General features: G+C 34.1%; 1 protein-coding gene across 1 annotated transcript; it reads right to left on the bottom strand.

Moving 5' to 3' along the window:
- Window positions 1–13,418: 13,418 nt before the first annotated feature.
- Window positions 13,419–19,254, bottom strand: LOC132644703 (mediator of RNA polymerase II transcription subunit 27). The gene is made up of 2 exons (XM_060361306.1): window positions 19,023–19,254; window positions 13,419–15,000 (listed from the first exon to the last, which is right to left on the bottom strand). Exon 2 carries the CDS (start codon window positions 14,934–14,936, stop codon window positions 13,689–13,691), a length of 1,248 nt encoding a protein of 415 aa, XP_060217289.1. The 5' UTR covers window positions 14,937–15,000; window positions 19,023–19,254; the 3' UTR covers window positions 13,419–13,688.
- Between the last annotated feature and the right edge of the window lie 5,920 nt (window positions 19,255–25,174).

Genomic DNA, 25,174 nt, shown 5'->3' with positions numbered 1-25,174 from the left:
TTCAGTATTATGTTCTTCATCCTATAGCGCGTTTCCGAATTAAGAAAAGTATAGCAAATACTATTCGGTATGAAGTTTAAGATTTTAAAAATCAAAAGATAAGTATTCAAAGGCTATACAATTTCAATCATAAATAGTGCTATCATTAATTCTTCTGATGGCTAATATCATGCGGTTCAAGTCAAATCGACTTATTCTCTTCTGGAGACCATATCGTTCATGTTATCATTAATAAATAGATCAAATTACTAGTTATTTGAGTTCTGATAATCTTAATTCCGATTTAAACAACGAATTTTTTATGAATGTGAGCATCAAGTAATTATTCAGTCAATCAAGTCATTATATATAATGGAGAAAAAAAAACTAACTGTGCCTACTAGAAATATGATAGATGGATGAGTCTCTAAACAACTAAATATACAAAAAAAAAAAATTGACACCAAAAAAAAAAAAAAAGAACAAGCTAGCTACACTACATCCCAAAGCAGCGACAGAAACAATATTTTATTAGTTACTTGTACATAAACCCGTCAACCGGTTCAAACCGGACCGGATCGGTATCCGGTTACGGAACCGGCCGGTTTCCGGTTAAAAATCGGAATCGGTCACCGGTTCCAGTTTAACCGGTTCCGGTTTACCGGTTACAAATTCGAAACCGGAACCGGTCCGGTTCAAACAGTCCAAAACCTCTTTTTTTTTGTTTTTTGTATTATATATATTATAGTATTTATTAGTATATTGTAGGTATATTTACATATGTTATATAAGTTTATAAGTAAAGTTTAAATATTTACTGACTAACAGGCTAACAGCAAGTCAGCAATATAGCATATACGTGTATATATATATATATATATATATATATATATATATATATATATTAAGTTATATACTCAAGTTATAGTGTTATACTACATATACCTAAAATATAGTAAGAATATACTTATATATATCAATATACTTAGGTTATATAACTTATATATATATATATATATATAGATATATGTTCAAGTTATATATATATTAATATATATATATGTTTAAGTTATATGTATACTATATATACTTATAACTTATATATATATATATATATATATATATATATATATATATATATGTGTGTGTGTGTGTGTGTGTGTAAGTTATATGTATATTATATATTATAAGTATATTCTAGTTATTTTTCAAGTATATAACTTTCTAGTTTTTAATTTAAGTAGATGTATATCATAAGTATATTCTTAATATATTTTAGGTATATTCCTAACTTAATATAAGTAAAAATATGAACACAAGTAAATAGAAGAAAGCTCAATGAGTCATATATTTTATTCATTCTTGGATAACATTTATTTGCAAGTTGTAGTTTTTTTTTAACTTGCAAATAATACATGAGTTGTAAAGAAATAGTAGAATAATAAAATCACCAATTCTCAATCATTTCGTTAATTTCCCCATATCATATTCGGCCATGGAGATATCTTCAAAGTCTTCCATTTGGTCCGGTCCACTTGCTATCAAATCTTCAATTTCTTCCTCTTCGCCTTCTTCCGCTTCTAAGTTTTGGTTGCGTCGCTCCGATCTAATCTAATCGCGAATGCACACTAGTACTTGCAAGCTAAAGCCGGATAATGAATGTCTATGGTCTCCAATTTGCTGTCTTCCTTAGCTAAATGCGCTCTCCGAAGCCACGGTTGATACTTGAACCGTAAGGATATCTCGAGTCATTCTTGAGAGTATTGGATGACTTGCCTTGTACTTCTTCCACCATGCTAAGACGTCCAATTCATCCAGTTCCTTGATATCCACATTTGGCTGCATCAAATAAAAGTTATATTCATCAAAATTTGCACTACAAGAAGAAGTTGGCTGTGAATGTAAAACTTTTAAATGCAACAAACCCGACAAGCCCTTTTTGCTACTTTGAGAAGTAGTAGGGCGTGGAGCAACGGGTGTAGCACGTTCTTCCAAATTAGAATAATGAGTAAAAACTTTTCTAAACTCGTCATCAATAGCGAGTTCGGCTTCAGCTAAAGATGGTTGAACTCCCTGTTCAATTTCTAAAAATGTATAAATTTGACCAACCAATGCTTTAGTATAAGACACTTTTAAACAAGGATTTAAAAGAGAACCCAATATAAATAAAGTTGGGATGGGAAAAAAAATACTTCTTAAATTTGATTATCATTTCAAAAATAGCCGCTTGATAACCGGTTTATATTTATACTCTTGTAAAACTCTAGCTATTTCCGCTAAGTAGGCTAAAATTCCGATTACCGTGGGATAGAATTGTCTAGAAAAAGCAAGAGTTGCATTATAAAAAAATTCTAAGAGTTCAACACATTCTTTAACATCTTCCCAATGCGTAAAATTTAACCAATCATCACTATTAATATTATATTTGTTGTGAACTTGTTGTATGGGAATCCTATACTCATATGCTTGTTGTAGCATAATGTAAGTGTAGTTCCACCTAGTCTCAATTTCTACTTGAATTTTTCTAGGTCTAAGGTTATTTTCCACACAAGCATTCTTAAAATCTCTAAGTCTTCCCCTATTAGCATTACAAAAAAGAAACGCAACCGTATCTCTAACTTTTTGAATAGAATCGTCAAAACACACAAGACCATCTTTAACAATTAAATTTAAAATGTGACAACTACATCTCACATGAAAAATATTTTTTAGCGGAGGGTTTAATTCTCTTTTTAAAAGACCAATCGCCTTTGTATTATCAAAAGCATTATCTAAAGCAATACAAAGTGTTTTTCTATAAATATTAAATAATCTCATAATAGTAGACATTTAATCCGCTAAAATTTTTCCATCGTGACGACCTTTTCCTTCATCATATAAAAAAGCTATAATTCTTTTTTGCATAACCCAATTGTCATCAACCCAATGACATGTAATAGCAAAAAAATCTAACTTGTTAAGACTAAGACCCAAATCAGCGGTAAAAGAAACATTACAATTTAAAGAATTAAATACATGGCGCAAATATAATCTATATTTTTTTTATACAAATCTGTAACATCTGCTCTACAAGTACTTCTAGGAATACCCTCAAATAACGGATTATAACAACGTTGAATGTAAGTAACAAACCCCAAACCCGAAGGAAAGGAAAATGGTAAACAATCATAAGCTACCATTTTAGCTATTTCTACACGCTCTTTTTTCTTGTCATACTTAAAATTTCTACCGGTTCGTGGGTCTATCGTCATTTGAATACCCCCACATTTGAACCCGTTTGCTCTCCCCAAACATCTATATGTTTCTTTCTCATATGACCATTTAGTGTACCCGTTCCACCATCCTTACCAGTTCCTTGCCTAAAAGCAAATACTTGTCCACATAGAGTACATTTAACTGTTTGGCTTTCCCTATCCTTAGTCATAAATTTTCAAATTTTAGCGGTTGGCTTACGAGTTCTAGGCGGTTTGTCTTGTGTATGTGATTGTGCAGGACATGTATCTCCTATGCGATTTTCGGGGGCTTGTATTTCATCATCATCATCATCAATTTCATTAAAAGTGTCGGTAAAATGTTGTTGCATTGCCTCATGATCTAAAAGTGGATTATTTCTACCAACAAACATCAATACCTAAATTAGGTGTTTCTTTCACAAATGTTTCCTCATTAAGCCCACCCCTAACAATACCACCACTACTACTGGCACCACGTCTAAATCTCTTTGCCATTATTAAATAGAATTAATTTAAATCACACTCAAATAAATCACAAGAAAATAAATTGCAACAAATTAAATTGCGTAAATTAAATTGCGAAAAATAAAGATAGAGTTGGAACGAAGGTACCAAATTGCCGGAGCGGCTAGAATTGCAAATCCACCAAAGCTACTTCGGATTGTTGCAAAATCACTAACTCTACCAACAATATTATAATTGCAAAATTAATAATTGAAACTATAATAAGACTTTATAATATTTATTTGAGAGAAATTTAAAGTGGCTAATTGTTGCAAAATAACTATAATTGAGAGATTGAGATTTGAGAGAAAGAGAAGAGTGAATTGGTGTGGATTAAAATGAAAATGAAGAAGGGTTTATATAGGGGTGGGGGATGGATTAAAGTGTTAAAAAAAAGTTTGGGGGGTTGGGGGGGCAAAAAATGAGTTTATGGCCGTTTGGCAACAGCCATTTTTGCAAATGGACCGTTGCCAACGGTCCAATAACGGACAGCCCAACGACTTTATTAAAAAAAAAATTAAAAAAATTCACCAGTTTAACCAGTCCGGTTCCGGTTTTACCGGTTTAACCGGTTTCGGTTTCAAAAAAATCGAAACCGGACCGGTAAGTAATATACGGTTAACCGGAATCGGTTCAACAGGTTCCGGTTCTACCGGTCCGGTTACCGGTTTGAACCGATTAAACCGGACCGGTTGATGGGTTTACTTGTACACCTTAGTCTTAAATCCTAAAACTTCGTGGCAAGTAAACTTCTCCAGATCCTGTAACCAAATGATGAATCCTTAGTGAGTGATGTTGAAATGGACAATGAGATTACTTATCTACACAAAAGCCATCACTCACCAAAACACCTAGGTCCACCTTTAGTTTCAAAAAAAAAGAAAATTGGGATATGGTCAATCTCGTAATTAAGCCACATCACAAGGGCAAATTAGTCAAGACAATAGTATCATAAGGATGATTAACCATAAACCATAGTTAATTAATTAATTGGCTTTTTGAAAAAGCTTTGAGACCATCTTTAGTAGGCAACTACGTGTCAGGCCCATAATGAGCTGAGCTAGCTTTGTGGGGTCCACCGTTTGGTGCTTGACGCGTGGTTTATTTCAGATAAAAAAACAACAGTTATTGGTGTTGGTGGGTACATTTTAACGGCTTATTCGCCGTTTCTTGACGGCGCTTTGTCGTGGTTCTAGGTAACAACGGATGTCACGTGTATGGCACGTGACAACAGGCGGCTTTCACTTTTTTTTAACTTCAGCTGGACACGTGGTTGGACGTTGGAGTTTTGAAAAATCGGACACCTCATTGGAATATACCCTTATCAAAATTCAACGTCATCTGTCGCTTAGTAAGTTCGGATACGCGGTTTATCTCATGAGATAAAATCAGCGTTTGGATATGCGATTTCATCTAATGAGATAAAATTTTAAATCATCCAAAAATGCATGATTATTAAAGAATAGTTACATTACTATTCATGTTTAAAAAAAAATTATTAAACTAAAGTTTGACCAATTGATGTTGTATTTTTTATAAAGGCCTTCTAGTAGCGTATTAATTTTGATATGAACTATGACTTGCTCATTTGATAAGATTGTCTAAGAATTTTGAAAGTTTTGATGATTTTCACAACTTACGAGGTTTTTATGTCTACAAGAAAAAATACAACTTAAGAAAGTCAAATTGCATGTCCAAACATGATTTCATCTCGTGATTTCATCTCATGATTTCAAATCATGTCCAAACGACTCCTTATTATACTTGCTTATAATCAGTGTCGGTGCCAGAATTTTCACTAAGGGGTTCAAAATATGAAAAAGTAAACACATGAAGAGACTAAAGGGGTTCAACTTCTACTATATACGCATGAAATATAATTTTAGTCATGTACAAACAATATAATTTTCCTTCGAAGGAGGTTCGGATGAACCCCTTAGCCCTTCCTCCCTCCAACCCTGCTTGCAATATGAATAGCAAAAAATAATTTCCCAAGGAAAAAAATATTTTAAATTTACAGATTTATTGTGTTATTTTCTAATAAGTTCCAATAAAAACATCATATAACTATAGTTAAGTGAAATTGAATTACTTTTTTTCTTATAAGAAATCATTTAATTATTTCTATAATAGTTAGGTAAAGTTTGAGTTACTCCTTCGTCATAAAAGTACTACTAGTTAAGTGATTGTGATGTATGCAATAAAATAAACATTGTGTGATCATCCACGAGATTACCGAAATTAACATACTACCAATTGCATTTTATGAAACATTTTGAATTTTCAAACAGTCAGATGTGGTACGAATGTGGTCACAGTCAGCTGTTAGTTCCCAACACGGGGTATTATCAATTTTGAGAATTATAACTTGCAGTTGTTTCAAAATGATACACCAACGCTATATATTCCTTGGAATCTGATTTTTTATATAAAAACTCTATGGGATGAAGGCAATTTGTAGGATATGTCTGTTAGGTATCTAGATGACTACACTAGCTCATGTCAGGTAAATTGAGGAATCTTCCAATATGGAACTAATTAAGCACAAAGATATATTGTTTCATGGGCATTCATTCATATCTAATTTGTTGGTTTTGTAAAGAGCTGCTATTCAAATTAAATATGGCCTTTTTGTTATAAAATAAAAACTATGAAGTAAATACACAGAAGAAATATGTAGAGAGAATATGTAGAGAGATATCAGATTATATTACTTCTGCTCTTTCAACATTGCATCTGTGCATCCTATTTATAGAAGCAACAGGACATGGGATATTTTGAGATATTTTGGGATATTTTGAGATATTTCTAACTTAATGGATATCCACTAATTTGGGATATTTATAACACTCCCCCTTGGATGTCCATTAATAGATGATGTACCTCGTTAAAACCTTATTAAAAAAAAACCCTGTGGGAAAAAGTCCTAATGAAGGAAAAAGAGTGCACATATCTAGAAATACGCTTTGAGAGCTGCCTCATTAAAAACCTTACCAAGAAAACCCAATGGGACAAAACTTGGTTAAGGAAAAAAGAGTACAACGCGTATTTCACTCCCCCTGACGAAAACCAAGATTCAGATGTCGGAGTCTTCGCATTCCAATCTTGAATATCATCTTCTCAAGAGTTGAAGTTGGCAAAGATTTAGTGAACAAATCTGCAGGATTGTCACTTGAACGGATTTGTTGCACATCAATATCACCATTCTTCTGGAGATCGTGTGTGAAAAATAACTTTGGTGAAATGTGCTTTGTTCTATCTCCTTTTATGAAACCTCCTTTTAATTGAGCTATGCATGCAGCATTATCTTCATATAATATTGTGGGTATTTTTGTATCACACTTCAAGCCACATCTTTCTCTGATGAAATGTATCACTGATCTCAACCACACACATTCTCTACTTGCTTCATGAATAGCGATTATCTCAGCATGATTTGAAGAAGTAGCAACAATGGACTGCTTGGTCGATCGCCATGATATAGCAGTACCTCCGCATGTAAACAGATAACCTGTTTGAGATCGAGCTTTATGTGGATCAGGGTAAATAACCTACATCTGCATAACCAACAAGATCTGTACTACCTTTGTTAGTATAAAACAGACCCATATCGCTAGTTCCCTTCAGATATCGCAATATATGCTTAATCCCGTTCCAATGCCTCCGTGTAGGAGAAGAGCTATATCTTGCTAGCAAATTAACAGAAAATGCTATGTCAGGTCTTGTAGCATTAGCAAGATACATAAGTGCACCTATTGCACTAAGATATGGTACTTCAGGACCAAGTAGCTCTTCGTTTTCTTCCTGAGGTCGGAACGGATCTTTGCTCACTTCAAGTGAGCGAACAACCATAGGAGTACTTAAAGGATGCGAATTGTCCATGTAAAACCGATTTAAAACTTTCTCAGTATAGGCAGATTGATGGATAAAGATCCCTTTTGCGAAATGTTCAATTTGCAGACCAAGACAGAGTTTTGTCTTTCCGAGATCTTTCATCTCAAATTCTTTCTTCAAATATTCAATCGCCTTTTGGAGCTCTTCTGGAGTTCCAATGAGGTTTATGTCATCAACATAAACAACAAGTATTATGAACCCTGATTTTGTTTTCTTAATAAAAACACATGGATAAATGGCATCATTTATATATCCTTCATTTATCAAGTACTCACTTAGGCGATTATACCACATACGCCCTGATTGTTTTAAACCATATAATGATCTTTGTAATCTGATTGAATACATTTCCCGAGACTTTAAACCAAATGCTTCAGGCATTTTATATCCTTCAGGAATTTTCATATAAATTTCATCAAGTAAGCCACATAGGCCGTGACAGCATCCATCAGTATAAATAATGTGACATCTTCTGTTGTTTGGACTGCTGGCCCAATAAACATTACGTTTACCAAGATGCATCATTTTACTTGGTAATTATTCTACGTCAACATGCTTTAAGAGACGTAGAAATCAAATCCTCACGACCTTGTACAATATTGCGCGCTATATTGTATATTGTCGACAAGATATCATGTTGTATCGGTTCGCAATTCGACATAACTTACTGAGATCTCATCACTTCATTATTTTCAGGTACCTGAACCTCCCATAAGGTTTATGAAGTGTTATGTCGTAGCTCTTCAAGAGCACATTGCCTCCTTATTATGATCATTCGCTCCTCCCTTTTTCAAGGATTATTATATTTGGAACCGATTGGTCTACCATGCTCCATGCACGCTATAGACTTTGTCCTTCAGGGACATTAAGAGCATTTTGCAGATGAAATATGAAATAGTTGGGTCAGCAAATGCTTCCAGCATTTGATTTGAATTATCTGAGGATCATACTGATGATAATTCACAACATATTTCTTAGCTGCTTATTATCTCCCCCTAATTTTAGTGACATATGTCCCCATTTTCTTTGGGAAAATCCATCTGTGTGCATCATGATATATCCATTAATCATGTACCGCACATCAAATGCTAAAAGATGAAAATATCTAGTTCCTGACCCTGAACCAAATATGAGGGGAGAATTTATCAAAATTTAATGATCTGAAGCATACAAGTGCTGTTGTATGCAATATATCATATCTCAGACCAACATCTGAAACTCTGTTCTCATAAGCAATTGTTTAGCTGTATTATGGAGGCATCCAATGCCAAACCAACTTAGATATAAACCAGCATTATCAAGATGATTGTCTTGATTACATATTCTGAAAATTGTGCTTCCAACTCAATTATTTTGAGCAAGCAACTTTGTAAATGTCAAACTGCCAGTTGACAATAAACATACATGTGAATGTCTTAAATAGATGCATCTATTTAAGACATCACATTGCAGGTGAAGGGGCCCACATTCACCTTTTATATTTTTCAGAATTTTGGGGATTCAGTCCCAACATTAGCTGGTGTAATCAACTTATCATGAGAACAAGCAACACAAACAAATTCTTGAAGAATCTTCTAGTTCTTCAATATGTTTTTAATACTCAATTAGCACATCAGATTTAAATCAGGACGATCAAAATGGTCTTGTCAACTGATAAAATTATCTGTACCCGTAAACTTCAAGTTTACTATGACGAGTGCTATTTCTTTTAATAAACTTCTGGTTTACTATTGCATGAAATTTTATGTCAAAACTTCTGGTTTATTGTGACATGCGATCTCATCATGCTCGGGTAACGCTTTACACACGTGACCCTACCCGTAATAAGTTGGAGATATTCAATCTTCCAATCATCTGTAGTCTCAATATGATGACCATTTTTCTCGCTAGTAAACTTCAGGTTTACTATAATTTATTTTCCAATCGAAATAATTATGATCTTTGATAAATGGTGCTATTACATATAGCCTCTTCGAGAGACTTCAATTTATCTATCATAATCAGATATTATATGGACACTGCTAGTGTCATGATACTTGTAAATAAATAATTAGCTCTTCTGGAGCCTTTGATCATTAATTTCTATTACCAAATATTTCTTAAATACTTTTGGTACCATGAAAGTAAATTTCGACACTACTGGTGTCACGAAATAAACATTGAATTCTAAACTTCAATATTTCAAACATCTCCTTCAGGGAGATTCATCATTAACATCTGAGCATTTTGTATCAAAGAGGCAACCACACAGTTATTAATTCCTTCAGGGGAAAATACATTAATTGTTATTTCCTTCGAGGAAATCAATAACAACTAACCATAATGTATTAATGTGGTTATAGCAGAACCATTCTACTCTGCTCCCTTTTCCTTAGAATGATACTTTAATATGTTTCGACGTACGACAGGTACGTATAGCAATGTCTGAATTTCATACCACAAAAATATAACATCTACATTCCTTGTATTTTATCCCTCCAGGAGATAAGTTGTGGTATTTGTTCATTCACTTCGGGGAATGAAACCTGATTATTTAAATGTGCTTGAAATACGACGCTCATCAATAGCTCGTTATTTTGCTCAAACACAAGAAGACATTGCTTCAGAATATTTCTCAGATATTTTGGTAATTATTTCTGCTTCAGGAGTAAAGTTTCAGAGTTTTACTGCTTCGGGAGTAAAGTTTCAAGTTTTACCACTTCGGGAGTAAAGTTTAAAGGTTGACTAATTCAGGAGTAAATTTCTGAATTCTACTACTTCGGGAGTAGCTTTCAAAGTTGTACTATTTCAGGAGTAGAATTAAAAGCCTTACTACTTCAGGAGTAAAATACATAGGCTTACTACTTCTGGAGTAGAATTCAAAGTTTGCTACTCGTGGAGCAAAATTATGAGTTTAGTACTTCGAGAGAAAAGCATATAATATTCAGAATATTTCTTCTCAATTATTCTAGCTCTTTTGGAGATGAATCATGATATTTTCACAATCAAATGCACGTTTATATTTATAGGTGTTACGACATACTATCACATTCATTTCAGAGAATGGATCTGTACTTGCAACATTTATCAAAAGTTTTAATTCTGCAGGAATAAAACATAATTATCTGAACGTGCTTTAAGCATATCAAATCGTGATAGCTTACAGCCTCTTTTAAGATATTGCTACTTCAGGAGCAAATCGAGGCATACATATAATGTGGAGAATTTTTCTCTAACACATCTTCAACCATAAACACAATAAGCCCGTAAAATATTACCACTTCTGGTGTTCACGGATATAAACTCATTTAATCAATTCATATTTGCGAACTAACCTTCCAGTAGAATATTGGCATAAGGCCTTCAGCAACTTCGAGGCTTTCAAAGTATTTGCTCAAGATGGTTGAGACTCGTGCTGATAACGTGTTATAAAATAAAAACTATGAAGTAAATACACAGAAGAAATATGTAGAGAGAATATGTAGAGAGATATCAGATTATATTACTTCTGCTCTTTCAACATTGCATCTGTGCATCCTATTTATAGAAGCAACAGGACATGGGATATTTTGAGATATTTTGGGATATTTTGAGATATTTCTAACTTAATGGATATCCACTAATTTGGGATATTTATAACACTTTTGAGTTATTAAAAGAATTATTTGTCATTCTCGCATTTGGCTGGAAAAATATATTTATTGTTCAACACTGAGCGTTGTTAAATGTGGACTTTTGAATGTTTAATATAAATGATTTATTCTTTCCGGGTGAGACTAGTGATCAAGTATCTATCCAGGTAGACGCTTTGTATCCCTCTATTGTGTCTACACTATAATACACTTTCAAGATATGATCTCAAAAGCCTTTTATTTACGTGTTGTCAATAAGAGGGTACAACTTTCCGTTAACACACTAACAAAGATCCAAAGGTCATGATTCAATTCCATAAGAAAGTTTTTAATGAGATATCACTTCAAGATATGCTTTACGGAGAAGAACCACGTCTATTGTTTTAATTTTGGGTTGAAAGAGTGTAAAAATACGAGTCTACAAGCAATTGAGGAGCTAATATCCTGTATAGTTTATTGATTTAAGCAAGGTTGGATACCTGAAAAAAGAAAACTCTTAACATTACTGCAAATATATATTGCTTATACATTTCACAAAGAAGTTATAAATGGAAGCCAGCAAATTACTGACATATAGCAAATTGTTGTTGTTTCTGTGGTACAAGCAACCATTATTTTTGAGGAAGATTGAGTCAGACATTCTTACAAGCAACACAGAAATAACTGCATGAATTGAAGTTTGACATAATAGTCTCATTTCTAAACTTGAAGAAAGTTGTTCCACTTTTCTTTGCTGGCCTAGGACTCCACTTTTTTCTGCTACAACTACAAACCAAGCCCAATTGAGAAAGGGGACCTTGTTCTAGTTCGAATGATAAACACATTGCAATAACTAAGCCTCAAATTCATTTTTTACCAATACAAAAGCAAATTGATGTTTCAACTTTCAACACTGGATGATTAAAAAATTGAACATGGAAGGTTATTCAAATCAATGTGAATTTTGCTGCTAAATAACAGTCAAGGAGGTATTAAATTCCTTGGAAGGGACATGTATTATATATTACTCCTCTTTACAGCAAAGTGATCGAAAAAGTATACATTATAGCAATCGCACTTACAAAATCAATTTATCAGTGGTAAGCTTGGAGAAACAAGGACTTCATGTGATTCAACCAAGTATATCAATTTACACAGCCACCTCTTTCACCTCAAGAGTTAAGAGACCTAAAAAAAAAAAAAAAAAACTAAAATTATTAACTAACCAAAATTTTGGTGTTGCAAATGCTGTAGTAACTCCAGATTATCAACATCTAGGAAGGGTATGATCTAGAGCGTCATCCTATAGCAAGCAAGCCAGCAACCTATATAGGATAATTGTTTAAACTGTCTAAACTCCTCTTTCATTTACAGTTTCTTTGGCCTGCAAATGTGGATCATTGTTGATCATCTTAGAGGCCCACTACACTTCATCCTCTGATCTTCCGATAATCCTACTTGCTCCCAGCTAAGCTAGCAGAGACCTCCATATATACTTTGAAAAAGCCTGGCAAAGAACAAATATGCCAGTATTTCCTCTTCACCCTAATTACACAATACACATTCTTTGCATACCCGTGTTCCTCATTTCTTTAACCTGTCAATAGTAGATGGCCTTCTCTGCATAGCTATCCATAAAATGAACCGGTGTCTAGGCACTAAACACCTTACACCAAAACCAAACTCTTCCATGGTACTTTTTGGAATTGAGGAAGAAATGAGTTATAGGCTTTCTTTATACTAAAAGTTCTCTTAACATCAAACTAAGTTCGGAAGTAAGATCCACATCCTTCACTAGTCAATCCCTTAAATCAAATATCTCTTTCACCAACCACATCAAGCTTGCTTTGGACTGTTGAGTTGTGCCAAATCCTTCCCTTTTATGAAAAAGGTATGAATCCACCTCTCCCTAGACTCTTCATTTCTCAGGCTAGAAAGGCAGTAAGAGGAAATGAAGCGCTTCAAATAACATATCAAATTGTCAATAAGCATTAACAATCCATCACAAGTAGATATACCTTTGCCAGTCCTATATCGAGTCATATCAGCTACGCAATATCTATGACTCATGAGTTTTAAAATAAATGAAACTTAACGTAGCAATCAAACAAGCATAGTTTACATTCAATTTTATGTGCAGTACCTATTTAGCCATTCCATAACAATCTTGTCCTGCTACATGCTAATAAATAAAAGGGAAAAGCGTATCTAGTCCTGCTACAATTCAAAGTGCTACATTTATAATCAAAGTGGATGAGGTACCTTCTTTTTGTTGTTGAACTACAACGCCTATAAATTTGACATTTCTTAGCACAATCTTCAAGATCAAGCATGATTAGAAGGAAATAAATGTAAATGCAAGAAAACAAAGAAAGTACAAAAGCAGATAATATCTGGTTGGGAAGAGGTCCAAATAGTTGAAAGCCTATTTATAGATTTAGAATTTCTTTGTACAATGTTTCAGTTAAGGTGTCAGAAAGCTGATTTTCTATGCTTCCTCAGAAAAGCAGCCGATATGAAAACCCTGAGTAGAATCCACACTTTGATCCTCTTTTGAGACGGACTTTGACAAGAATTTTCCCGCACAAAAATTCCGGTAAGGGCGATTAACAGGAGGCAGTAGCATAGCAGACTCTTTGTCCATTGATAGTAGACGACTACACTTGCTGCAAACTTTTGAGAACAAAGTCTGGTAGCTGCAGACCCACAACAGCAAAGAAAGCAAGGCTGTCTCCGTACCAACACCCGTAAAATGCTGTAAAGCCATAGCAGCATGCTCCGTGATGTGCCTAAATACATGATGAACTGAAAATCCCCTCGCATGTACATAGCTACCACCCTCGTCTGGCGAGAAGAAAGCTACAGCATCAGGATCCAAGGAACCAGCAGGGGAAACTGATACTATGGCTCTAAAAACAGAAGGAATCAACAATTCGATTATAGCAACCTTGTCTGGAATAACATCATCAGATGATCCTTGTCTTAACGTTGTCGTGCTTCGGAAAGTATTCTCTTTCGATAATTCAATAGAATTTTCACTGGTCGAAGAAGGCAATGAGGTTGCCCGCTTTAACCAATCCAAACGCTGGTAGGAGAAAGTTATTACATTTGGAACCTCCTTTTTCAGATGTGTCAAAACTTCAGACACTGTTTTCAGTTCACAAGTTTCTTCTTGATCAGTTGATGGAGGACCACAAAGTTTCTTTGTCACGCCCTCCCCACCACAATTGGTATCAAGGTGTGGGAAAAATCGTCTTTTCTGATCATTAAAGGCCTTGAGAGCTAACCTGGTCCTATCAACTGCAGATGCACCAGCCTGACCAGCAAGTTGTCTCTTCCATGCATATGCAACAACAGCACCATCGGGACAAACCAAGGGCATGTGGAGGCCCCATGAATTACTTCGTGATCGAAGGGAATCATTGAGAACACCAGAATCCTCCAACTGCCTTCCAACAGAGCGAAGGTCTTGAAGGTGTTGTCTCATGGAATCTTCTTCTTTGAGGATAAGATGCAAAGGTTTAGAAGAGTGTTGTGGCTGAGCTGCCACAAATAGGGCTTCCAGAAGCCGATCTGCGCCAAGTCTGATATCAGCTATGAGTCGACTAGCCTGCCCCAGCCGCTCCAGTGCCATTGCCACCTGCTTCGGTGGCGCATCTCCATTCGCCTCGTTGGACTCCGCCGCTGAAGCTCCTGGTACCGCCGCCATGTGCGGTGGTAGTGTTGATTGCTGCATTTACACAAATCTGAACCTTGCAAGGTTTTATTTTTGGCGATTATGCTCCCGTGGATGAAGTGTTCTATTTTCATTTTTCAAAAAAGAACTGAGTGAGAGCCAACCTTAACCGCTAACCATAAAAACCAGTTCAAAACCTACATTTCATCATATCATATTTCAAAATTTTCAATGGACACCATAATGTAATTCATTTTGTCATCACTTAGCCTCAACATTCAAGTATGTCTGATATCGTGCTTCAGAGCTAAAATTCCGACCAAGAAACCCATAAAACTAGGACATGTACATAAAGTAGTGAAGGAAAACAAAAATGAACCACAGCAGCAAGCTAAGAGGATGTGCGAGTGACTGTAGCCTCCTTTTCCACTTTGAAGAAGGAGACTGTTCATCACTCTAACTTTATAGGACAACTTGATACAGCAAACAATCACTCAGTATTTTCTGTAATCTTTTTTGTCCAATTGTACAGTACAAAAATATACACCTAGAATGGGAAGGCAAAGGATTTTTACAGCTATTGCATGTTCCCAAAGATAACTATAGCAGCATGTTAAGAGGCTGTCTGAGTGACTGTAGCCTCCTTTCCACTCTGAAGAAGGAGATTGTTCATCAGTCATACGTTGTAGGACAACAGGATACAACAAACAATCACTAGGTATTTTCTGCATTTCTTTTTGTCCAATTTGCACATGTTTTTGGCTATAACTGTTAGGCCATCCAACTTACTGATATCTTTCTGAAAAAATGGTAGCCATCCAAATTTCTGAGCAAATATCAGTGTTATTAAAAGCGAAAAGCGCAAAAAAGCTCTAAGGTCAGCTGGGGCTTTAAGCGCAAAGCGCAAATAAAGCGTGGGCTTTAATGAAAAAGGTGCAATGGTGAAAAAATACAAATATATATATGTTTAGTCCAAGACTACTAATAATAAGCATGAACAACAAATATATGGACAAAAAAATTGAAAAAACATTATGATAGAGTGAAATATCAATTATCTAGTGTCACCTCTTCAAGAGAGGCTCATTGTCAAGGAAAAGTATGTCTTAGAGCCTTGTTGATGACACTGAAGCGCAAATAAAGCGAGGCGAAGCGCTCAACATGTTTTGAGCCTCGCTTCAGGGCTTAAGCGCGCTTTAAGCGCGCCTTTGACAACACTGGCAAATATGACTTCTTGAACGACAAACCATAGAGTACACGAAGTCAAGAGAATCAATGAAATTATAGGTTCTAAATTCACGACATGTCTATATTCATTGAACTTGAGTAAGGAGAACATTAAAGAATATTTTACAGGATAACATCAGATATTTTGTATTTTATTATGGGTATTACTATCCAACTACATGAAAGTAGTAGGTTAGGAATGCGTAGACAAGCTTAGTTTACTCAAGAAGTAGCAGTCAACAGGTAACCAAATAAAAATACACTAGGTTAGTTAGGAACCTTTGGCCACTATTCGCTATTCAGGAAATAAAACAGTAGCACATAGAAAAGGGGAAAAGGAGAAATGCTAGCAAGGACCAGAAAGAATCACTATGATCCAAAACAAACTCATAGAATAACCTCCAATGGAAGAAAGAGAATGCACGAGCTTTCAAGACAAACATCCAAGAAAACAAACACCCAGCAAGAGTACAACCCCAAGGAACAACTTAACTCTTCACATTCAATACAAGCTGGCTTATAGTCAAAGTTCATTATTTTCACATTACAATCAGCATATCCTTGATGTGCTGTCCATCCATTTAACTGTCAATCATAAGCAATATCACAGGGATGAGATAATGTGCATGGTACTCTCGGTTAGGGGCAAAAGAGAGGCAAGTTTAAATGATCATAGATTAGTAGCTTCTGTAAAGATAACAGAATAGAGATGTAGGGCTATCGTAGCCTACATTCTCATGAGAAGGAGAATGTAGGGGACTTTGAATTGCCACAACATGTAGGATACCAAGGAGAAACAAACTAATAGGCTGTTGTTTGCATGTCTTCTTGGTGTCCAATGTTTAAACAAACTAAAAACCATCAAACTTTTGTTTAACCACATGAAGGAACTCTTGGGGTAGGGGATCAAAAGAAGAGGCAACCAGTTTAAATGATCAAAGAACAGTAGGTTCCGTAAAGATAACTGAATAGAGATGTAGGGTTATCGTAGCCCACATTCTCATGAGAAGCAGAATGTAGGGGACTTTGAGTAGCCACAACATGTAGGATACCAAGGAGAAACAAACTAATAGGCTGTTGTTTGCATGTCTTCTTGGTGTCCAATGTTTAAACAAACTAAAAACCATCAAACTTTTGCTTAACCACATGAAGGAACTCTTGGGGTAGGGGATCAAAAGAAGAGGCAACCAGTTTAAATGATCAAAGATCCGTAGGTTCCGTAAAGATAACCGAATAGAGATGTAGGGTTATCGTAGCCCACATTTTCATGAGAAGGAGAATGTAGGGGACTTTGAATCGCCACAACATGTAAGATACCAAGGAGAAAGAAACTAATAGGTTATTGTTGTTTGCATTCTTCTTGGTGTCCAGTGTTTAAAGAAAATAAAAGGCCATCAAACTTTCCTGAACCACATGAAGGACATAACTCATAGGATAAGGAGCAAAAGAGAGGCAACAAATTTGCATGATCATAGATTAGTACCTTCCGTAGAGATGTAGGGCTATCATAGCCTACATTCTCACAAAGAAGAAAGTAGGGGACTATGAATCAGTGTTATCAAACGCGAAAAGCACAAAAAAGCTCTAAGGTCAGCTGGAGCTTTAAGCGCAAATAAAGCATGGGCTTTAATGAAAAAAGGCGCAAGGTGCAAAAATACAAATATATATATATATTAGTCTAAGACTAATAATAATAAGCATGAATAACAAATGTATGGACAAAGAAAGAGTACAAACATTACGATAAAGTGGAATATCAATTATTTAGTGTCCCCTCTTCAAGAGAGGCTCATTGGCAAGGAAAAGTATGTCTTAGAGCCTTGATGATGACACTGAAGCGCACATAAAGCGAGGCGAAGCGCTCAGCATGTTTTGAGCCTCGCTTCAGGGCTAAAGCGCACCTTTGACAACACTGCTATGAATTACCGCAAGATGTAGGACACCAAGGAGAAACAAAATAACAGGTTATTGTTTGCATGTCTTCATAAATTGTTCAAGGTAGGAATAGGCCACTGGTCATCAGCTTATCTAACAATTAACAATTCAACTTAAGAAATGTGTATGGGCTACGTAGCCTTCTTACCCATTCTAAGCAACAAGAAGGGCACAGTGAATCACCTCCGGTGCTTGTTACGTCACCAGGAGGAAACAAATGTGTTATTTAAATGCTTATGCAATTCTTCACTGATGATCAAGAACAAGGCTTTTCACCATGGTCTACCTTGACCATGGTCAAATAACCGAAAAAAGAAAGTCCACAGAAGCAAATTTTGACTCGATAGTTCTAATGTGATTCTAGGATAACACACTTTCTAAACCAAAAATCATCCTATATCAATGTGTATCACTGCCACTGCTGATAATTTTTGCGGAAGATCTATTCTGCAATCTGCTTTAGAAAGGTGGAGGTGGACTACATGGACTGAAAAAATAGTCCAACATTCCCTTATATTTTTTATATATCTAAAGTAACTAATCGGGCTGGTTACGGTTGGGGTTAAGCAAACACCTTGAAGAACCTGCTCCACCATCCTTGCGAAAGAAGTTTAAAAAGAAAATTATGAAATTTTTACATTTTGAGGATTTACCATGGAATTCAAGCATTGTCTATCAATAAGCAGAAAATTCCAATCACAAGTTGTTTAAGCTCTGGGCACATTTTACAAGCAAAAAATAATCTTGATGCTACAAGCAATAGTGCTACCCCATCAATATATACCTTATGTTGTAATCCATTTTTAATCATGCATTAAATTAAAATAATACCAAGAGATTCAACTAGTTCAGTTGATAAAGGGGGAGCAAGATACTCACAATTTAGCAGAAAAGAACAAGGCAAGATACAAAATATTCCAACTAACAAAGTCACTAGAAATATAAAATAAGATGCTAATAATAAATAGAGTTGGTGAGCCTCACCTTATGAACATCCCCTTCTTTAGCAAAGATGGCAAGAACCAAAAGAAGTCATTTTTATTTAATCTTGATTGATGGTGTAAATCTCACTATGGATCTGTCTAAAAATAAAGAGCATGAATGGACTGCATATAGCTGGAGCTAGATTTAATTGACGGCTCTTAGGGCTTTCTTTCGGGTTAGGCATAATACGGGTCAATACTGGGGGTGACTAAAAGCCCAATCATAATTATTTTAGGCTTCCCTAATCATGCAGCTTAATTCCCAATTTATAACTTTTTTTTTTTTTTTTTTTTTTGTCACCGACGCGTTTGATACTTCACCTTCCATGATTTTTTTAAGTGAAAAGGGTCAAAAAATACTTTTCTACTTTGGAAAAAGGACTAAAAATATTCTTCAAATTTATTTTGAGTTAAAAATATCTCTCTCATCATTAAAGTTTTCAAATATACCCCTATCTTGACAGAAATTATCACTCAAAATAACCCGAAATCATTTTGTAAATTCGCTCCATCATTTAAACCCGATCCAACTAAATAATAACCCATAAGATTCCCTTATTCCCCCAATACGTAGGTTTGATGATGGGGATTGGGGGGAATATGGAGATCTTATGGGTTATTATTTAGTTGGGTTGGGTTTAGATGATGGAGTGGGTTTAAAAAATAATTTTGGGTTATTTTGGGGGATAATTTCCGTCAAGACATGGATATATTTGAAAATTTTAATGATGTGAGGGATATTTTTGACCCAAAATAAGTTCGAAGGATATTTTTAGCCCTTTTTCCAAAGTAGAGGGGTATTTTTTACCCTTTTCCCTTTTTTAAATTTAGAGCTCGTTTGGATAAGCAATTTTTAACTTATTTAGATGTTTGGCAAAAATAGAAAATAACTTAAACCTACATATACATCTATATCTATATTAATTTAAAAGCATGAATATAAATGTTGATTGACCAAAATATACTTTAAATATTGAACGACTTTTATGATCTTAATTATTTCATTAGAACATACAAGAAAAGGACACAACTGGTATTGTGCACGTTAGGATAATAATTATACGACTATGAACTTAACTAAATCTAATCCTATTAGGAACTAATTTACTCACATTAATAGCAACTCAATTAAAAAAAAACTACACTAAATGATACAATTCTAACACCTAAATTACTCCAATCCTATCGGGAACTCACTTAATAGCAACCAATTCAAATAGAATGTTACACTAATATGATACAATCTAACACCTAAATTTCTCTGTGAAAATAAAGTTAATTTTTTAAAAATAACTTATTCACGGATGCTACGACTAAAATATAATAGAAAACAAAAAGCAGATATAAGAACAAAAATAAAAGGAACTTAGAGGTCGTTTGGTTGCTGGTTAAAGTTATTCAGGTATTAGTAATGTAAGAATAAGTTATGGAAGGATTAATTATGCTTCTGCCATTGATCTGTTCATAGCTCAACTATTTTTTTTTTAATATTAATGCGGTTAAAATTTACTAGCTTTTGCATAAAACTTCTAAAGATTGGCATGACAACGCATGTCTATAGAGACTAGTCTATATTATTTCAAAAGCATAAATATAAATGTTGGTTGACCAAAATATCTTTCACATATTGAACGACCTTTATACCCTTTTAAGTTGAAGTTTATCTAAAAAATAATTTCATATAGGATAATATTGTAATATTAATCTTTGTTGTAATATACTAGGACTATTGAAATCCTAGAAATCCTATACCCACGTACCCCTTGCTTTTTTTCTTTTTTGAAATATTTTTAATTTGAGTTATTAAGAGACAAGGACTCCTATCTTACTCAGTATCAGGTAACTGATTCAACCAAAACAACTACTTCTTTGAGTTTTGTTTTAATAAACACTTAAAATTAATAATTGAAATCAAGGAAACATTGTAATGCAACTACTTTAATTTAATTTCTTCGCATTATTCTTATTTATTAGTATTAGTATTACTTTTCCATCCTATCTTCTTACCGGGTATCGTGATCTGATACAATCTTTAGAATTACACCAAATAAAATGAATGATATAGAATTGTCTAGCGGAGTTAATTTTAAAAAAATATAAGCAAGTGAGATCAAGTATTTAATCCCTTTAACTGATAAAAAAATATTTTTTCTTAGTAATGATTTTCAATATATGATGAAATATATTTTTCCACCGGAATGTTTGTGCACTGAGCTGCCGTTCTTTTTTTTAAATATATTTTTCCACCTAGGTAAAAATACAAAGGATATATACCAAAAGACAATATCTTAATAAAATAAATAATATATAATTTCAAATAATATTACCTATCATTTATTATGATTGATAGGGAATAACATGCGAGGCATGTTCATAGAAACTATTATTATAAAAGCATGAATATAAATGTTGGTTGACCAAAATATTCTTTTAATATTGAACTATTTTTATACACCTATTTATTTTAATTGATGGGCTATTTCGGTAAAAAGAGCCATACTTTGCTAGAGGTGGAGTTTTAAATAGAAACTAACACTGACTTCGATCCTCTTTCCTTGTTATATTAAAAGAAGAAATCCTATACTGGATTAAATTGTATTGAAATTAATTACGTTTGTCTAATACTCAGAGTTAAAGTCCGAAATCAAACCTTCTAAGTGTTGTCATATATTTTTTCTCTAAATAGATTTGTCATTTTCTTATTGTATTGAAATATATATTCTCGCTATTTTAATCTATTCTAAATTGGGCACCACATAGCTTTTTCTTTACGAATTTTATGTTCTTTTAGGGATGAAAATTTCAAATTGGACTCTCAAGTCTTAATGCTTTTCCATATCATATTTGTACGAAATAAATATATGAATATACAATCTTATATGTAGTAACATGTTTTTTTACCTAAAAAACAAATGTAATGTAATTAAGGATAATATTATCGAACATTTTCTTGCGATGACTGGGATAGACAGGAAATAATGTGCAACGCACATTTAGAGCCCGTTTGGATTGGCTTATAAGTTGGCTTATAAGCTGTTTTTAGCTTTTTTGAGTGTTTGGCTGACCAGCTTAAAGTCATTTTGTGCTTAAAATAAGCTCAAAAAAATAATTGAGTCCATTTGACTTAACTTATCTAAAGCAGCTTATAAGCTGAAAATAACTTATAAGCCAAAAAAAAATAAGTTGGACTACCCCAACTTTTGTTTTTTGGCTTATAAGTTGTTTTCAGCTTAAAGGCATAAGCCCATCCAAACAGGCTCTTAGAGTGACTAGTTAAGTTAAAAAGTGCTTAACATAAGCCAAAACCGAGAAGTTGCTCAACCTCAACTTATTTTTTTGGTTTAAAAGTCATTTTGGTTTGACCAACAACTTTACCATTTTATCCCTTATATTTTCTATTAATTTCAATACTACCCTTACTTCTAAAAACCATTTAAGCACTTTTATCCAAATACGTAATTGTTTATTTATAAAATAATTTTCAGCACTTATGTTTAAAAGTCACTTTTTTTCAGCTAATCCAAACGGGCTCTTAGTATTTTCTAATTTTTACAACTTGATAATAAAATTTGATGCAATTAAAAACTGCTTAAATTAGAGATAATTATACTATATGTTAATTAGGGTAACAACGCTACAAAAATTAACCCATATTTTTAAATCTTACAAAAAATGACTCACTCACTCCTCTCTCTCTGGCCTCCTCCTTCTCATCTCTCTCTTCGCCTCCTCTCTTTTTCTCTAAAGACGATGATTTTTCTTCCATCGTCGGCTGCCTGCGGTGGCTCAGATCTGGCCGCCTCCTCCGCTGATCTGGCAAGAAATCTCTCTCTCTCTCTCAGATCTAGTAGTGGTGGCTGGTAGTTCTCGCCGGAAATAACGGAACTCCGGCGATGGCTAGTGGCTGCTACCGCTCTGTCGTTGGTGGTGTTGGAGTTAGTTTTGCAAAAAGTGTATAATATTGAATAATAGTAGTATGTGGGTATATACACACCTCTGATACACTATTATACATTTTATACACATATATACATAATGTATTTGTCTTGTATAAAAGTCTGATTCTTATTCAAAACTAGTCTAGATCTATGTTTATACCCACTTATACAATCTTGTATAATTGTGTATAAATGCGTATAAGTATGTATATTTGTGTATCATATTGTATAATTATATATTAGTGTATATACCTACACATTATACACTTTCAAACACCTACATACACATTATACACTTTCAAACACTATATACATAATGTACTTGTTTTTTGTATATAAGACTGTATAAAAGTGTTTTTGGGTCAAAGCTTTGCAATGTAAGTTTTGCTCTATTTGCTCACAATGTAAGTGACCAAATTGTATATTTTTGAAATTTTCCCCTTAAATTATGCTTTTGTGCCTCAATGATAAGAAAATTTATAAAAACAGCGTCTATAATTTTTCTTTTATCTCTTTATATCTTCTTCTTTAGTTTACTTGATTCTTATTATTTCTAGCAAATGAATTAGGAAATCTGTTTCATCTTCCAATTTTACTTTTTTGCATATTCGAATTTAATTTGATGAGAAAATGATAACAAATACATTTTGACAATACTACTTTTATTTTTCTCATTCCAATTATGTTACGATTGCATCAAATCTTCAGCCCTTGATTTTTCTTTGTTCCTAGAATGATCAATCAAATACTACATATGAGTTGTCACCCAACGATTGCCATCAAAATTGTCATCTACCCATTATGTATTTTCATGTTTCCGTACTATAAAAGTACATGTATGATCCTATTATGTTGTTAATCTATCCAAGTGCACCAGAGATTGACATATGAAGAGGTTTTCATTCTCGTTGTGTATTATGAAAATACACAACGAGCTTGACTTGTCCATTATGTGATGATGAAGAAGAAGACCGCCGACATCTATTTTTCAAATGCTTTGTCTCGTCTACTATTTGCCAGAAAGTCCTACTATGACAAGGCATTGCAAGAAGCTCTTATGAATGAAATGAGGAAATAATATGAGTAATAACATATTCCAAAGAAAGGAGATCACAAATAGTTGTTTATGAAATGGCTATAGTTGTAACAATATATCATGTATGGACAGAGCAGCACAAGAGGATTCTTCAGTAGAAAAGAAGAAGCAAGAAGCATTGATGCAATTACCAGCCAGATCATCCAGGATCCTCCCTGTCGAGCAAACTTATGTTCTGTGTTGATAGGAAGTAGAGCTGTAAAAATAAGCTTGACTCGTAGGGTCAACCTAACCCATCCCGCTAGTTAGATAAGATTGGGTTCCAATTTTTCGAATCCATTTGAAACTGAGGCTTATAGGTGACCCAAGTTAACCCGCTAGCCCTTAAGACTTATCGAGACTAGACCTGGGCCGGCCATGCGCCAAAATAATGTCATTTCAATTTGATACTCAAAGAAAAGGTATAAACTAAAGAGAGCTAATACTTAAGTGTTAGATTAATGGAATTAAGGCTTGGGTGAATTATATAAGTTCAGATGTTATGATGCCTTTTCAGAATATTCGTGTTGTAAATGTCAAGAAAGTACATATTAGGCGGAAGGAAAAATTGAAACAAACCTTAGCTAAAATTCCTAATAAAATATGTTTGACTTCTGATTGTTGGACATAATCTAATTCTGGGGGTTATATTTTTTAGCTGCCCAACTTGTTGATGAAAATTGGAGGTTGGTTTTGTAAATTCTAAATTTGTGTCGTGTGTATCCTCCCCACATGAGTTGAATTGACTTCTGCTATATATGATTGTTTGAAAGAATGAGTATAGATAAGAAGGTATCTTTCAGTGATAGTGTGTGATGTACTCAGTATCCCGATTACTACTGTAGCATCGGACTCAAACATTCAGTATTGGTGGTCGTGATCCCACCAAGTATAGAAGTTGCATCCATCTTGAAGTGTAGAAATGCTCGCGAAAATTTTATAAAGAGGAGTTTGTTTGATTAAGTTCTTTTTTGTTATTTTGTGTTGCTACCAACTTAATGAATTGAATATCGTCCTCTTTTGTTAAGTAATGATCTGTTATTTGTGATGTCATCAGTTAGTTTGATTAAGTTCTTTTGAAGTTAATTAAAAGTCCAGAATTAATTTTAAAGTCTTACACTATTTAAGAAGCTAAAGTTA

This window comes from Lycium barbarum, chromosome 6 (genome assembly GCF_019175385.1).
Source record: "Lycium barbarum isolate Lr01 chromosome 6, ASM1917538v2, whole genome shotgun sequence".
Taxonomy (NCBI): Eukaryota; Viridiplantae; Streptophyta; class Magnoliopsida; order Solanales; family Solanaceae; genus Lycium; species Lycium barbarum.
This window is presented reverse-complemented; position numbering and strand designations above follow the sequence as displayed.